Source organism: Diplotaxodon limnothrissa, linkage group LG1 (assembly GCF_057381915.1).
Source record: "Diplotaxodon limnothrissa isolate DT_005_m linkage group LG1, D_limnothrissa_male_GT1.1, whole genome shotgun sequence".
In the NCBI taxonomy this organism is placed as follows: domain Eukaryota; kingdom Metazoa; phylum Chordata; class Actinopteri; order Cichliformes; family Cichlidae; genus Diplotaxodon; species Diplotaxodon limnothrissa.
This window is the reverse complement of record NC_140596.1, coordinates 16,193,502-16,209,667: the sequence shown is the minus strand read 5'-3', so window position 1 is coordinate 16,209,667 and position 16,166 is coordinate 16,193,502. Positions and strand designations below refer to the sequence as shown.

General features: G+C 40.8%; 1 protein-coding gene across 2 annotated transcripts; it reads left to right on the top strand.

The window, feature by feature from the left end:
* Positions 1 to 4,086: 4,086 nt before the first annotated feature.
* On the top strand, positions 4,087 to 14,916 carry dna2 (DNA replication helicase/nuclease 2). 2 transcript variants are annotated; one of them, XM_085353724.1, is made up of 25 exons: positions 4,087 to 4,116; positions 4,283 to 4,348; positions 4,572 to 5,505; positions 5,760 to 5,856; positions 7,788 to 7,937; positions 8,188 to 8,371; positions 8,597 to 8,745; positions 9,000 to 9,122; positions 9,408 to 9,648; positions 9,738 to 9,852; positions 10,005 to 10,161; positions 10,278 to 10,466; positions 10,729 to 10,971; positions 11,072 to 11,185; positions 11,311 to 11,420; positions 11,662 to 11,771; positions 11,877 to 12,005; positions 12,193 to 12,285; positions 12,436 to 12,629; positions 12,764 to 12,853; positions 13,549 to 13,762; positions 14,023 to 14,112; positions 14,260 to 14,445; positions 14,537 to 14,683; positions 14,863 to 14,916. In XM_085353724.1, the coding sequence occupies exons 1-25, from the start codon at positions 4,087 to 4,089 to the stop codon at positions 14,914 to 14,916; spliced, it is 4,209 nt and encodes a 1,402-aa protein (XP_085209850.1). The 2 variants fall into 2 exon arrangements, with proteins under 2 accessions (XP_085209850.1, XP_085209843.1); XM_085353717.1 differs by having other exon boundaries at positions 4,572 to 5,507; positions 5,756 to 5,856.
* The last annotated feature ends 1,250 nt before the right edge of the window (positions 14,917 to 16,166 follow it).

The window sequence follows — 16,166 nt, the reverse complement described above, 5'->3', positions numbered from 1 at the left end:
TATTATTTTTTTTAAACACATGAAAAACAACACATGCTTTAATATACCTCCCAGTCTGCATATGGAAATAAGGTGAGCGAAGTGTTTTAAATCCAAACAGCATAGCTATCTGGATTTCCTAAAGCTCCTGTCAACCTGAAACAAAGCTCATTTTCTGCTAAAATACCTTCATTAATTTATATGATTTATCTTAATTCATTTATTTTTTTGCAGAAACCAATCCATCCATGGATCAATGTTTCGAACAACTCGGCACAAGCATGTCAGGAGAACACCTTCAACTCCTGGAGCTGTGCCTCCATCAATGTATTATCCAAACGAGACGAACGTGCCAAAACTTTCTGCTATCTTTTCCTATGACAGCTGAACTTTACATTTTGAGTAGTTGCTATTTACACCTTGAAGAAAACGATTTATTGTCCTATTCATGATCCTCCCATCAGCCTTTTTAGATTATATATTTTGGGCAACATAACGTTGCAGTTGTAGAAGCTGAAATGTAGCGCAAATATTTAAAAATATTTAGATGTCAAAGGTGAGATTTTACACAAAGACTTCAGACACTTCAATAAAACAAAGTCAGCTGGTGTACTAAATGGTGATGACTGATTCAAAAGAGTACAACAAGATTTAAATGTATGTCTGCGTCATTAAATCAGAACTTTGTTTCTTCTCTGATAAAATAACATGTTGAAGTAGCTGCTCTTTACAATTACTCAGTTATTCAAACATTCAAATGTGCAATAAATTTAAAAGAAAAATCCAGTCCAATCCACTGGGCAGCTATGGAAAATGTGAAGAAGTGCAATTTTGGACTTTTACCTGTATTTATAGTCCTGCTGATAAAGACTTCTCTCAAGACCACTCACACTACACTAATAAAATAATAGATACACAATTAAATGACAATGGCCACAGTAAAATAAAAATTAGAAACTTTATGTGAATGAAAAAAAGACTTTCTGCTTTATATTTAGAGGACAGTCTGGACAATGAGCTACCAGAATTTTCAGTAATTTTGCACATTTATTTCCTACAATTTAAGCCCAAACGTTTGTGCTGACAGGTTTCTTTCATTTGCTACAGCAGCATTTCTTTATCATATAGAAACACTAAGACATACTGTTACTCTTCTCATATCGAGTTTTATGTTATGTTAAATGTTAGTTTAATGTCTTTACACCGTCAGAAATGGCATTTTCACTGGTTCTGCTCGCTTAAGGTCAAAGTGGGCTGTATGCAGCTAGGGTTGCCAACCGTCCCTTAAAAAACGGAATCGTCCCGTATTTAGAAACAAAAGTACACGTCCCGTATTGAGCTAATAAGGGACGCACTTTGTCCCGTAATCCAGTGAGAATCAAAAGTAGTCTATAACTTTTAATGGAATTAACGCTTTGTTTGAAAACATAATTCCCAGCCTCTCTCCTGCTTTGTGACCAATGAGCTGACAGCACACTTATGACAATTCGAGTATGACAATTCAGATTACCGCTCATCTCATTGGTCGAGGAAAGGTCGCTTACGGAGAAAATACCGGAAGACAACAGATGACCACAACAAGAAGCATGGCCAACAGGGAAACAAACGCCGACACTGCGGTGCAAGTCTCGGATGACAGTACACCTAAAGCTGGGCAGACACTGTGCGATTTTTTCAGTCACGTTATTCAGCTCCTGCTCAAACTGCACGATTGACTCGCAGGGGTTAGAAGTTGGTAGGTCACGATGCAGGTCTCACACTATACCGCCCGATGCTCTGATGCGACCTGAGTGCTCACACTGTGCCTCCATAACATGAAGGTTATAACAGAAAATCTGTCGCTCGCTCTCCCTCTGTCTTTCACTCACACAGACACACCACCACCATCAACTTTGCTAAATTGCTAATGAAAAATATTGATCAGGCAGCTGTGATTAAGCAGCAGTGTAAATCCAACTATTTTCACGGTTGTTGTGGTCGTGATCATTTTGTGAGGCCACATCGAAAAGGCTCGGATGAGCTTTCCAAAGTTCTACAAGTTGTGCCTCCATCGCTTGTGTCCAGATCACACGCCGCACAGCCGAGCTGCACCGTCTTTTTCACCGACGTTTACCTGTTTGCGCGTGAGCAGTGTGAGCGGCTCACGAGCGATTGATGATCGGGAGCTGCTCGAGGTGTTAATCGCTTCTCGTTACCCCACGTATACTACACGACGCACGATGAAGGCCAAAATCGGGCCGATCACCAAATCGGTCGCACGACTCATAAATCGTCTCAAAATGGGCCAAAAATCGCACAGTGTAAGCCCAGCATTAGAGCAGCAATGTTTGTTCGCCCAGAGAAAGAAAAAAAGGCTGCGAAAGATAAGATAAGATAACCTTTATTAGTCCCACACGTGGGAAATTTGTTTTGTCACAGCAGGAAGTGGACAGTGCAAAAGTTATGACGCAAAAATTAGAATACAATAAGAATAAATACAGGGAGGAATGGGAAAAGGAAACCACTGGGCTGGGAACATGCACGATAACACCTATAAAGCGCACTGCACTGTGTGCCGGCGCACTTTTTCCATAGGCATGCTTCTAGTGGTGGGCACATGAAGAACATGAGGGGCGTGAAAGCTCGGGGAACCCTTAACCATTTTTTTGTCCACCAGGCCACGGCAGAAGCAGATATGGTATGTAAACACTGGTTTATTTTTTAAACCCTCTGGTTAAGGTTAATATGGGCATGTGCAGTGAATATCAGCGCTATGTGGCCAGAAGTGTGATAATATAATTTATTTTGTGTAATAAACAACTGCAAGGATAGATGATTACAACAAATAGATCACTAATACATAAAAGTAATACATAGATGAATAATGATGATGAGTTATGATGCGTAATCATGGGAACAAGCGGGTTTACAAACAGGAGCAGCTGATTAGCATTAGAAAAGCTGAAATAATACCTCAACTGAAGCCAATTGTACTAAATGCACTATATGTGCACTGTTACAAGAATATTTTTGTTGTATTGCTTTCTATTAATTTATATAATTTTAAGTTAAGCAGGGCAGAGTTCTTTTAAAGAAAGATTTACTTATATTCTCAAAAGTTAAGCATGACAGGCTTCTGTTTAAGAAAGAGACCTGTTTTACTGTGTTAATGTTGTCATTTTGAGCTAAAAATAAATGGCTAAATGATCATTTGTTTCCCATATGGTCATATCACAAAGAATATGCATCTGCTTAAATCAAATTCAAGTCAAATGGTTAAAAAAATAATTTCACACACAAAAAAAAGAGCTACCACACTGGGAAGGGTGAAGACAACTGGGTTGCCCGGCCCTGGCCACGAGGTGTCCCTTATTTATTTTTCAGGGAGTTGGCAACCCTATATGCAGCTCACAATATAAAACGAGTTTGCCATCCCTTCCCTAAAAGGAGCAACCAAAAGAAGGTTTGTTTAAAAAAACAGAACGTAAATAAAAATATAAAGTCGATAAAAAAGCTGACAGATACTGTATGTTGTAGTTTAAAGCAAATTCACCCTGATACTAATTCCTGGGAAAATAAATACATATCTCTTGCAGTGTAATTTTTATTTCATATCTAATAAAATTAAATAAAAAATTAATTCACGTAAAACAAACTTTCGATTTTTTTTTTTTTTTTTTTTTTTTTGCCATTCATGTATGGCTGTTAACCGTTGGGTGACAGCATGATTCATCACTTTACTTCCTGCCCCGCCAAAAGTTGTTTTCTTTTCTTTAGCGGAACTGCGTAGATGTAATTTCCGTTCCGCGAAACTGAAAATCGGCGCGCAGGGCTTTTAAACAACCTCAATAGCAGACAGAGAAAATGAATGACATCGCTGAACCAGCATCGTAGTTTCTTCAAATAATGGAGCAATACGGTTAACTGTGGCCGGGACATTAGTGATTCATGTCGGTGTGGTGGAGATGCAGAGTCGGTCGAAATTAAATGAAACGAGCGGTCTTCTGGGAACTGTGACGGTGGCTGCTGGGGTAGGCTGCTCCTGACAACAGGATAACTACCAGCTCATTAAAGAAGCGCCCTGAAGCAGCTGTGTTCACACTCCTGGCTGCTGTTTAAACTGTCGCCATGAACAGGATGAAAATGAAGAAAGCCGAGGTGGGTTGTTGTCATAGTAATAATGGGTCACTGTTAATTGTGACACCTGGTTTAGTGCTGCTGCATCATCAGTCATCCACAGCTCCACAGTGTCGTGTTTATGTTGTTGTTTTGTTTGTTTTTTTTGGTTCACCAATGTGAAGGGTGTTATTGTGGTTTCTTTCAGGTTCTTCGAGGCTTACCTGGGGGGCAGAAGAACATCTCTGCCTTCTTTTCCTCCCAGAACCGAAAGGTATCACTGTCCTGTTTCTTTTAGGTCTTATTACAGATGATATATTAATATCACCAATTATTGTCCTTATTGGTCATTAAGAACGATGATACTTACTAGTAATCTGTTCATAATGGTCACGTAATTCCATTCATATACTGTTCAGTCAAATATTTTAAGAACTAATATAGCATGTGCCGTATAAGATGTGTATTAAATTACTTATTGAGTGTTTTGCTTGTAGGTCTTCCCAACTTCCACAAAAGTATCCACCACGGGTGCGGTCCAGCCCAAGACTGAGCCTCCAGTCAAAGATGGTGAAAGCTCTCTGTTCAGAGTCCATTCCCCATTAAAGAGGAGTGTCCTTGGGGACCTTGAAAACCTCCTCCCCTCCTCACCAGATCTCCTACTTTCTGTGCCTGAGACGCCAAACAGTCAAATCAGGCATACCTGCTCTCCCTCCTTTAAGAAGGACCTCAGCAGGGAGGAGGTGTGCCTGGCAAACCTCGGCCAGCTGTCTCCTGTCTGTCGCAGTCCTCGCTCCAAAGGGCCAAATTTACGGAGAGTAATGGCTAAGGATGGAGGAAAAGCCAAGAGGGAAGATAGAACGTCTGGCTCCATGAAAAGGCTGTTCAGCCCCCCTGAAGAGTCACATGATGCCAAGAGACCAAGAACTACCAGCCCATTGACCACAGGAGCAGTGATTATGAGTAGAAGCCTGAAAGAAAGAAATTATATAACTGAGCCAGAGAAAACACCCTCCTTACCCACTGAACGTTCAGCAGGTTGTTATGACAAGTCTGTGGGTCACAGTCAAGGCACTGAATTGATCTTAAATGATGGTAGAAGCGCAATAATATCAGTGCAGTCTGTGTCTTCCCTCTCTTTGGGCCAAGAGAAGAAACCTCAGCAAGAACATGATGAGCAAGATTCTGGTTTTACTTTGATAACGGAGCAGACAGCAGCTGAGGCCAAAACCAGCAGAAAGCTACACACTAGTGTGGAAAAGGACACTCCTAATGCACATGTGCATGAAACCAGTGCTCAAGCTATCACACCTGCACTGCACGGAGGTTCAAAGGAGAGAGAGGTTCACCCAAACGTAAAAGAGACCACAAGAACATCGAAGAAGGTTGGAGATGGAGACCAAAAAATACAGGATCAGGAGCAAAATGGCGGTATGACCTTCTCTCTTATTTTCACATAGTTTCCTGTGCCAAATGCAACCATTTTGCCAGCATGCTTTAATGAATTAAATTTTCTCCTGTCCAGGCTGTACCAGAGTTACAAATGTTGAAACTTCTTGTAGTCTTAAGGAGCAGAAAAAAATAGTACAATACACCTTACCATGTCTTTGCTTGTAGTTTGATTTGAATTTCTATTTACTTACCTTTTATGCTAAAACACTAAAAACAAACAATTTATAACACAGGAACGGCTCCTGCGTGTCCCACAGAAGAGCGACTGGATGAGAGCTGGTTTGCAGATCAGATGGAGCATAACGAAGGTCTTAAGACCAAAAAATCCCGGTGAGAAAGACACCAAAATGCTGACTTGGAAAGGGGAAAAAAGATGAAGAAGCCCTGATGGACAAAGTATCTGATTTTGGGCTGAAGGATTTGATGTTAATGTGATATACAGTGGGGCAAAAAAGTATTTAGTCAGCCACCGATTGTGCAAGTTCCCCCACTTAAAATGATGACAGAGGTCAGTAATTTGCACCAGAGGTACACTTCAACTGTGAGAGACAGAATGTGAAAAAAAAAATCCATGAATTCACATGGTAGGATTTGTAAAGAATTTATTCGTAAATTAGGGTGGAAAATAAGTATTTGGTCACCTCAAACAAGGAAAGTCTCTGGCTCTCACAGACCTGTAATGTCTTCTGTAAGAAGCTTTTCTGTCCCCCACTCGTTACCTGTATGAATGGCACCTGTTTGAACTCATCATCTGTATAAAAGACACCTGTCCACAGCCTCAAACAGTCAGACTTCAAACTCCGCCATGGCCAAGACCAAAGAGCTTTCGAAGGACACCAGGAAAAGTATTGTAGACCTGCACCAGACTGGGAAGAGTGAATCTACAATAGGCAAGCAGCTTGGTGTGAAAAAATCAACTGTGGGAGCAATCATCAGAAAATGGAAGACATACAAGACCACTGATAATCTCCCTCGATCTGGGGCTCCACGCAAGATCTCATCCCGTGGGGTCAAAATGATCATGAGAACGGTGAGCAAAGATCCCAGAACCACACGGGGGGACCTGGTGAATGACCTGCAGAGAGCAGGGACCAAAGTAACAAAGGTCACCATCAGTAACACACTACAACGGCAGGGAATCAAATCCCGCAGTGCCAGACGTGTTCCGCTGCTGAAGCCAGTGCATGTCCAGGCCCGTCTGAAGTTTGCCAGAGAGCACATGGATGATACAGCAGAGGATTGGGAGAATGCCATGTGGTCAGATGAAACCAAAGTAGAACTTTCTGGTATAAACTCAACTCGTCGTGTTTGGAGGAAGAAGAATACTGAGTTGCATCCCAAGAACACCATACCTACTGTGAAGCATGGGGGTGGAAACATCATGCTATGGGGCTGTTTTTCTGCCAAGGGGACAGGACGACTGATCCGTGTTAAGGACAGAATGAATGGGGCCATGTATCGTGAGATTTTGAGCCAAAACCTCCTTCCATCAGTGAGAACTTTGAAGATGAAACGAGGCTGGGTCTTCCAACATGACAATGATCCAAAACACACCGCCCGGGCAACAAAGGAGTGGCTCCGTAAGAAGCATTTGAAAGTCCTGGAGTGGCCTAGCCAGTCTCCAGACCTCAACCCCATAGAAAATCTGTGGCGGGAGTCCGTGTTGCTTGGCGACAGCCCCAAAACATCACTGCTCTCGAGAAGATCTGCATGGAGGACTGGTGCCAAAATACCAGCTACTGTGTGTGCAAACCTGGTAAAGACCTATAGTAAACGTTTGACCTCTGTTATTGTCAACAAAGGTTATGTTACAAAGTATTGAGTTGTATTTTTGTTATTGACCAAATACTTATTTTCCACCCTGATTTACGAATAAATTCTTTACAAATCCTACCATGTGGATTCATGGATTTTTTTTTTCACATTCTGTCTCTCACAGTTGAAGTGTACCTCTGGTGCAAATTACTGACCTCTGTCATCATTTTAGGTGGGGGAACTTGCACAATCGGTGGCTGACTAAATACTTTTTTGCCCCACTGTAATTAGCATTGCCTATGAAAAAGAACCATCAGTATTTATGCAGACCTACTAAAAAAGGCAGAGATTTGCCAGGTTGATGCAACAGTCATCTTTACTTGAAACTGATGCTGCTGTCTGCAGTTTGTTTCTGCTCATTAAAACATGTTTGGATCAAGTGCATTCAGATTTTTTCTGAGGAAAATGGGAACACTTATGATAAAAAGTCCCTTCTGCCCTCACAGGAAAGTACCAGACCATGTAATCCTTTGTGGAGGACCGAAAAACCGTTACTGGGTCATGAATGTTGAAGAGAGACCTGGCCTCAAAACGCTGACCATCTCATGCTCCAAGCTTCTACATCCAGCCGAGACGTGCCTGCTTAGAGATGGATGGTAATAATGTGTTTGGACATTATCGACATTTTATCACTTTTAAATCAGTATGTCTGGAAATTCATGTGACTACTTGCTGTTTATTCTGTGTGGTTTTATTTGTGTTGTTTGTTTTCCTGTGGATTTTAACTTGTTACATTTATACAGTCCATGATCATTGAAGAATAGTGTAATTGTACACTCTTGCATCATTATTCACTTCACTCTCTTTCTAATTCATTTAAAAAGATTTTTCCTTGGGTGTTCCCAGGGAGATGACACCTGTTCGTCCTGGTGATGTGGTGCATCTGGAGGGCCACTCTGATGGTGGATCCTGGTTAGTGGACAGGGAGCAGGGCTTTCTGGTTTTACTCCCTGATAGCCTCATCTCAGGTACCAGCATCTCCAGCTCCATCCGCTGCATGAGGCGTGCGGTGCTGGGAGATATGTTCAAGGTAAAAGGCTCTACTTGTGATGGTGTGGTGGACACTCATATTAATCACTAACAAAATAGCCACTTTTTTCTTTTAAAATAAAAAATGCAGTATTACTAAAATAAATTCTTATTAAGTGAGGGTTTTTTTTGTTGTTTCAAAGACCACAGTTAGAAAATAGATTTTAGTGCATAGTGTTCATCCTGCTTTGAACACATGTACTTTACTATGTTTATGTTTATGCAGAGTTTTGATGGTGGCAGCAAGCAAATGCTTAACGGCACCATGGTCCATGAAGTCTTCCAAAGAGCAGCTACAGCTAAAGATTTTTCTTCGGAGACGCTGTCTAAGCTCGCTGATGAGGCTTTGCACAGTCCTCGATATCTGGGAGATATGTAAGTGGTTAGACTGCTAGCACTGTACCCCAATATTTGATTGTTTGAATAATTGTTGGTTAGTTATTCAGCTTTCATTTTCAGGATGCATTTTTCCCCTATATGGAAATGGAAATGCTGTATAACCATGTCAGTTTGAGCACATGAAATTTCTTTTTCACTGCAGGGACGGGTTGGAAAATTCACTAATCGTGTGACATTTTGCATGTTTGGTTTATGTTCCTTCTTTGTTTTTGTCATGCATGTGTTCGTAGGTACAGTTTGGGTGTAACTCAGGAAGAGATGAAGCAGGAGCTGCATGATTATCTCCCCTCACTGGAACACTGGGCAAAGGAATACCTCAACTCTCAAACACCTAAAGCCATAAGCCTTAAAATGTATGTATGCATACACACACACACAAATGTTATCAGCAATGCAGGAATAAACCTAATGATGCTCAGTGTAAAGTTAACCATAGTTTAAAAAGTGATAGCAGACATTTAAAAACAAAAAAGAAGGTACAGGGGTTACTATGAAGCCCTGTGTCTAAGTAGAATAGACACTTCATTAACACCTTTGTTTACTTATTTATTTCAAAATGGCTGCTTTGACTTAAATACTTGCCTAACACCAGTCAACACTTTGTTTATGCTGATTATTTGTGCATCTCTGCCTTCTAGCAGTGGTGGAGCTCCAAGTAGGTGTCAGGACTCGGGAGCTGTCGCTACTGTTACAGAGCTGGCAGACATAGAGGAGAACGTTTGGTCTCCGAGGTTTGGGCTGAAAGGAAAAATCGATGTGACGGCCCGGGTTCGAATCCAAAGACCGCGAAATGGCTTTCACAGAATTCCAGAAGAAAAGACCATCCCTCTGGAGCTGAAAACTGGCAGGGAGTCAAACTCGATAGAGCATCGCAGTCAGGTTACTTGGCATAGACACTGATATGCAGACCAGTAGATTCAGATGAAAAAAGCCGTTTTAATCAGGCAAAGGTGTGTTTCTGCGTGCAGGTGATTCTGTACACTTTGATGACCTCGGAGAGATACAGTCCCGAGGCCGGCTTTCTACTTTACCTCAAGACTGGCAACATGCACCCTGTAGCACCCAGCCACATGGACCGCAGAGGTACTGTATGCCGACGCTTCATGTAGCAACCAACCTGAGCAAAATTCACATGAAAAGATTCAAAAGTAGGGAAACTTGGAATAATTATGCGTTTTGCAAAAAAAATATATCAAATTATCACATTTATTGCTAAACCTCTTGTTTCATGGCAGAGCTGCTGAAGCTAAGGAACACTTTGGTGCATCACATTCACAACTGTGTGGAGAAAGAGGCTGAGCGAAGCTACCTCTCCAGGCTGCCGGACATACTGACCAACAGACAAACCTGCCAGTACTGTCCTCAAAAGAGAAACTGTGCCTTATATGAGAGGTAAGTCTTTTTTCCCCCTTTTTTTGTCTTCCTTGTGTTGAAGGAAAGCAAGCGTCGCAATTTTTATAAAAATCCTCAACTTCTATCCTTCTTGCTTCATCTCCTTCACTTTTCAGGGCTGTGGATCGCAGCTCTGCAGTCACTGAAGATGTTATACATGAATTTATACAGCAAGAGACTGGCCACCTGACATTGCCTCATCTTAACTATTTTTCCCACTGGCTGCTTCTCTGCTGCTTGGAGTCTGTCACCATGGAGACTAGAAACAGCCGAAAGCGTGTGTGGCTTCAGACGGTTGAGGAAAGGTACGAAGCCAGACCTTCAAACAACAGATATGCTAAGAGTCTTTGGTTTTATCAAGATGTTGAGTTAAAGTTTACCAGAGAGGAAGGAAAAGCAAACAGAGACAGCAAACTTGCTCTTTCCTCTTAAAATTCAGCATAATCAAAAAACTCAGAGGTTGTGAATGAAGACAACTGCTTCACTGTGTAAAAATAAATAAATAATTTGCTTAAATTCCCTTGCTATAGTTCTGAATACTTTGTTTACCTTGGCTTCTGTTTCCAGTGAGAAGAGCGGGAGCTGCGCAGGGAACCTGCGGCTCAGCGGGCCAGTGATGGCTCAGTCTGAAGGTGTTTTCCTTCATCGTTTCCACCGCAGTCATGTTGCTTCGCAGCAAGGTTTGACCAACAGCAGTCTCTCCAGCGGGGATCGCATTGTTGTTAGTGACCTGGAGGGTCGCCTTGTTGGCTTGGCAACAGGTTACCTGTGTGAGGTCAGCCAGACAGTAATCAGCTGCACACTGGACAGGTTAGGAATAAAGGGGCAGTGAGTTGCTGGTCTTTAGATAACACAGATAAGCTCAGCTACCTGATTTTTCACCTGTTTTACTGTTGAATGTGCTTTAAAGGGACCTGTCGAAGTTCAGGGATGTGACATTTCGGCTGGATGGGGATGAAGGTGTGGTGGGCTTCAGCACCCACCTCACCAATCTCTCCAAACTGATGGAAAACTCTCAGGACAGGTGGGGACAGTAAGATGAAATATGAAGTTATGATTGTACAACATTTAGGTGACTTAATACAAATGATTTCACACATTTTACGCTTGGTATTTCTTGTATGGATGAGAATTTTTTACTGTGTGCAGTGATCGTCTGAGGAAGTTGGTCGTCGACCTTCAAGCTCCAGAGTTCATCTCCAACCTCAGCTCTGTTTTGCCCAAGGAGGCTAAGGACACCGTGGCTGACATCCTCAAAGGTAACTCATCTCTCATGTTGCTTTTTATTTGTTTTATCCTTTTTAAAGTTTCAGTTTTGGTTTACATTTTGCTACTATGACGTAGATCAAAACATATACATAGAATTTTATTAATAAGCGGATTCAAAAAATGTGTTTTTATAAGCACATTGTTAGCAGCGCTGCACAGGTGTTCAAATTTCAGTTTCATACATAAGTATTTGAAGCTTTGAAAAACTAATGAATTTGTGTTACTGTGTAGGTCTCAACAAACCCCAGAAACAGGCCATGAAGAAGGTGTTGTTATCTAAAGACTACACGCTGGTAGTCGGCATGCCAGGCACAGGCAAAACCACAACCATCTGCACCCTGGTAACCACCACTATTAACTTATTTTAACCATAAATCAACGTTTTGTGTGTGCTGTAACACCAACTGTGACCTTGGTCCTTGTGTCCTCCTCACTCTTCTTCTTAGGTTCGTATCCTGCATGCTTGTGGTTTTAGTGTGTTGCTGACCAGCTACACCCACTCTGCTGTTGATAACATCCTTCTGAAGCTTAAACGTTTCAGAGTTGGTTTTCTGCGTCTGGGTCAGGGACAGAAGGTGTGATATCTTTGACAGTGTTAATGTCCACATTTTGTTTATACTGCAATGAACTTTCTATTTGTACTGATTTGTGCTGTTAAGTAAAGTTGATTCAGTTTCTCATATTTGCACTAAAACTTAATGTCGATAACATTTAATAACTTTATGTGGTAATAAAACTGGTTTATTTTTTGGTTCTCTGCAGGTTCATCCAGACATCCTGCCATACACAGAAGAAAGTGTGAGGAAGAAGGGGGTTCACACTCTTTCAGACCTGGAACAGCTTTATAACAAAGAAGTGAGGAGTTAGTTTTTGGAAACAAATGCAACATTCACTGATTTTAAATAAACTGCCATCATCATTGCGTTATCCTTTCAGACTTGTTTTTTTGTTTTGTGTTTTTTGCCGTATGGTTAGCCAAGCCTTGCTGTTCTTCTGTCTTTCCAGCTGATAGTGGCAACTACTTGTATGGGCATCAAGCATCCTATTTTTACTCGACGCCGCTTTGATTTCTGCATTGTGGATGAGGCGTCACAGATCAGCCAGCCTATCTGCCTGGGACCTTTGTTCTACGCCAAGAGATTTGTCCTTGTTGGAGACCATCAACAGCTCCCACCAATAGTGCAAAACCATGAAGCCAGGTCAAATATCTGTTTCCATAATAACATACAGCTCATTTACAGGGTCACTGCTCAGAGAAGATTCAGCATTTAGGGAATCTGTCGAGTTGAGTGAGAATGTTTTATTTATTTGGGGGTTTTTTTTGGTCCTTTAGGTCACTTGGGATGGATGAGAGTTTATTTAAGCGACTAGAGCTGCATAGTGAAGCAGTGGTACAACTCAACGTACAGTATCGAATGAACAGGTAATCTACATCCAGGATAACACTGCATGATTTGTTAATCTGGTCTTCTGAAATCTAAGCAGAGCCTTTAAACCCACGCTGCTCTTTTTTCTTTGTTTGTTTCCATGTCACTAAGTGATAATCGGTCACGTACAATAAATAATCCAGCTGGATTTTATTAATGAGTCAGCATGATTCATTAGCTAATTATTGCCACCCCTCAGCTGTAAAGTACTGATGGGGTGTTGTGTGGACACTCAGGTTTGTGGATGTGTTAACTTAAGAATAAGGTGACAAGATTTTGAAATTGATCGCCAGTGTTTTTATTATTTGAAAATGTTCAGTTGAGTTTTTATTAGTTTAGGTATTATTAGTTTATAGTTATTAGTTTATTATTAATTTAGGAAAAATCAACACAGATATTTCAATAAATGAATTGTATAACTGAATTATTAGAAAGCAGTGACTCAGTCTCAATAAACACATCCATTAATGCCACATCAGGCAAGATGTAAGACCTTATTTTTACCATAACACACACCACACCTAAGGATTTTTCCTCCCTTTCCAAGTTCACAAAATCATTTGCCTTCATGTTTTTGTTTGGCTGGTTTTTGTTTGTTTTGACAAGTTTTGTTTTTTGTTGATTATAATCTTCGTGACAGCCACAGGTATATCCAGACCATGACATCCGTGTGTGTCTCTTATCTTTTTAGGCAGATCATGTCTCTCAGTAACTCTCTGATGTACGAAGGCCGGCTGGAGTGTGGCTCAGAGAGGACGGCCGCAGCACTGCTCACCCTGCCCTTCCTGCTGTCTGTCCAGTCTGAGCTGAGTTCATACTCTGAGGCTCATCCCCAGCATGCCCTGTCGTGGATACAGTCTACGCTGTTGCCGAGCAATCCTGTTTGCTTCCTGGACTGCTCGATGGTTAGTACAGTAAAGCGTACACTTCAAACATTTTATAATTTGAAATGTGTTGAGGTTGTAAACATAAAATAAAGCAGGTACACTGACTGGAAAAAAAGTAATTAAAATAAGATTGGGTTATTGTGTGAGACCCTTTTTTTTTTTTTTTTTTTTTTTCTTTTTTTTTTAAATTAAGTTGGTTTCGTTTAATCACGTCTGACAGACCTGGTGTGTGTGTGGAAAGATGTTTGATTTTTTTCATCTCTACTGGTTCATTTCAGGTGCCTGCACTAGAATCAGTGGAACAAGGAGGAATAAGCAATCACACCGAAGCTGCTCTCATACACACTCTGCTTTCACTTTTCATAAAAGTACACCAGTTTATGAGCTACTTAAGACATAATGAATTACCTATTTTAATACAATCCCCCATAATTAATAATGGAAAGTTTAAAAGTTCTATCAATTATTGGTAGTTGGTACTCATTTTAATCTGTGTTTATTCTTTTTGTTTTCAGGCAGGGTGTAAGCCCAGCGATATTGGTGTTATCGCCCCCTACAGGCAGCAGTTAAAGACAATTCTGGCTCTGCTGCAGTCGCCTGCATTCACTGGTGTGGAGGTGAACACAGTGGATAGATACCAAGGACGGGACAAAAGTCTGATTATTCTTTCTTTTGTCAGGAGCACGGCAGAGGAAGGAAACGTAAGTACTTCTCTTTTCATCGCCTTTTTTTTCTCATGTAAGCGAGTGAATAGAAACCCGACCAGAGTCTTTCTTCCGTGTCTATTTAAAGTTAGGAGAGTTGTTAAAGGACTGGCGTCGCCTGAATGTAGCCATTACCCGCGCCAAACACAAGCTGCTGATGGTGGGCTCAGCCACAACGCTACAACGCTACACACCAGTGGAGAAACTTCTCAACCATCTTCAACAAGAGAACATGATATCCTTTAAAATTGGTTTTGGTTCTACCACTAAACCTTCCTTTATTTTCAGTAGAAATTGGACTTTAATCTGAACACTGTTGTAAATAATTCTAGTGATTTGTGTTTAACAGCGGGTCACCAATGTTCCCACAGTTTTTCTTTGACTTCTGTCTCTTTTCCTAAACTCTTACTTCACATTATCCAGCTCCCATCAGCTGCCCACAAGGCCTTACCCAGCATGGACCTGTGAGAGAAGCCTAAGAGGCCATGAAGGTGTATCAGCTCGTGTGTATGTCTCAGTGGAGTAGCACACGGTTATCATTCACCTCAACTGTGCAGAGATCTAAATGACCTAGAAGAGGCAGAATGTCTCTTTTTAAAACTGAATACTTGAAGTCTCCTGAAGATCAAACGGTCTGCAGTATTAGAAATAACACCTCAACTAAACAAACAATGTTATGAGTGCTACTGACAATGTTGATTTTCCTGTTTGTGTGAAATTCTGAATCTTTTCTTGTATATTTTTGTAGATCAATAGATGGCCAGGTGGCCAGTTTTTAATTCGACACTCTTAAAGCACTGCAGTTTTAAAGGTTTCCGTTATTGTGAGTGTTATGAAACAAGGTACTGAGACAGGGACCAGCTGAAAGGGCTGCATACATAATTGTACTGAATCTTTAAGTTGGTCTTACAGTTAAAATATGTTGGCGTGACACTATGATAGTTTAAAATATGATGCATAAACCTCGGTTTTGTCAGAATGTTCAAATACTTTATCAGATACTTCAATCTCAACACTGAGGACTTTTGGTACTTAAAGCATAGAAAACTTCCTGCTGTGAAAGGGTGGGGACAGCTTTCATGGCCAGATAAGCTCATACATGTCTGTCAGTGTGAAACTAGCTCGGTCTTTAGCATAAAACAAACTAAAAAGCCATATCCATCGTCGTCTGTATGTGACAAAAGGTACCATCCTCCAGCTCTACCTTTTAGAGGTATAGTATCATTCCCTGTTTCCTATGATAGTTATAGTATTTAACCAGAAATGTTAACTTTAAAATAACTTAACTATATCAGTGGGAGTCACTACACTTGTCTGCAGCTAGAAAAACTACGTTTATTCAATTGTTTTCTCAGTAAAAACCTGTATGAGTCAGATCGGCAGAACTACATCTGTGCAGGAACAGATTATACAAAAAAACATATCTTGATGACTTTTAGTTTCAGGAATATGTATTATTATTATTATGTATGTATTTAGGATCAAAACGAATCTGCACAGTATCAATTTTACCAGTTTAATCCATACCAGCTGTACTTAACTTTATTGAACCCCATTCATTATTAAGCAGCAAATGTGAAAAATTCTCCCAACCACAAGGCTAACTGTGACTCTTCTGATTTTTACCTGCTTTGTTCTTGTGTTTCTGTTTTTCCCATTTTAAAATCTTTTGGTTGTAATTTTTTTGCTGTAATGTTATGAATAAATGATAGAAATCC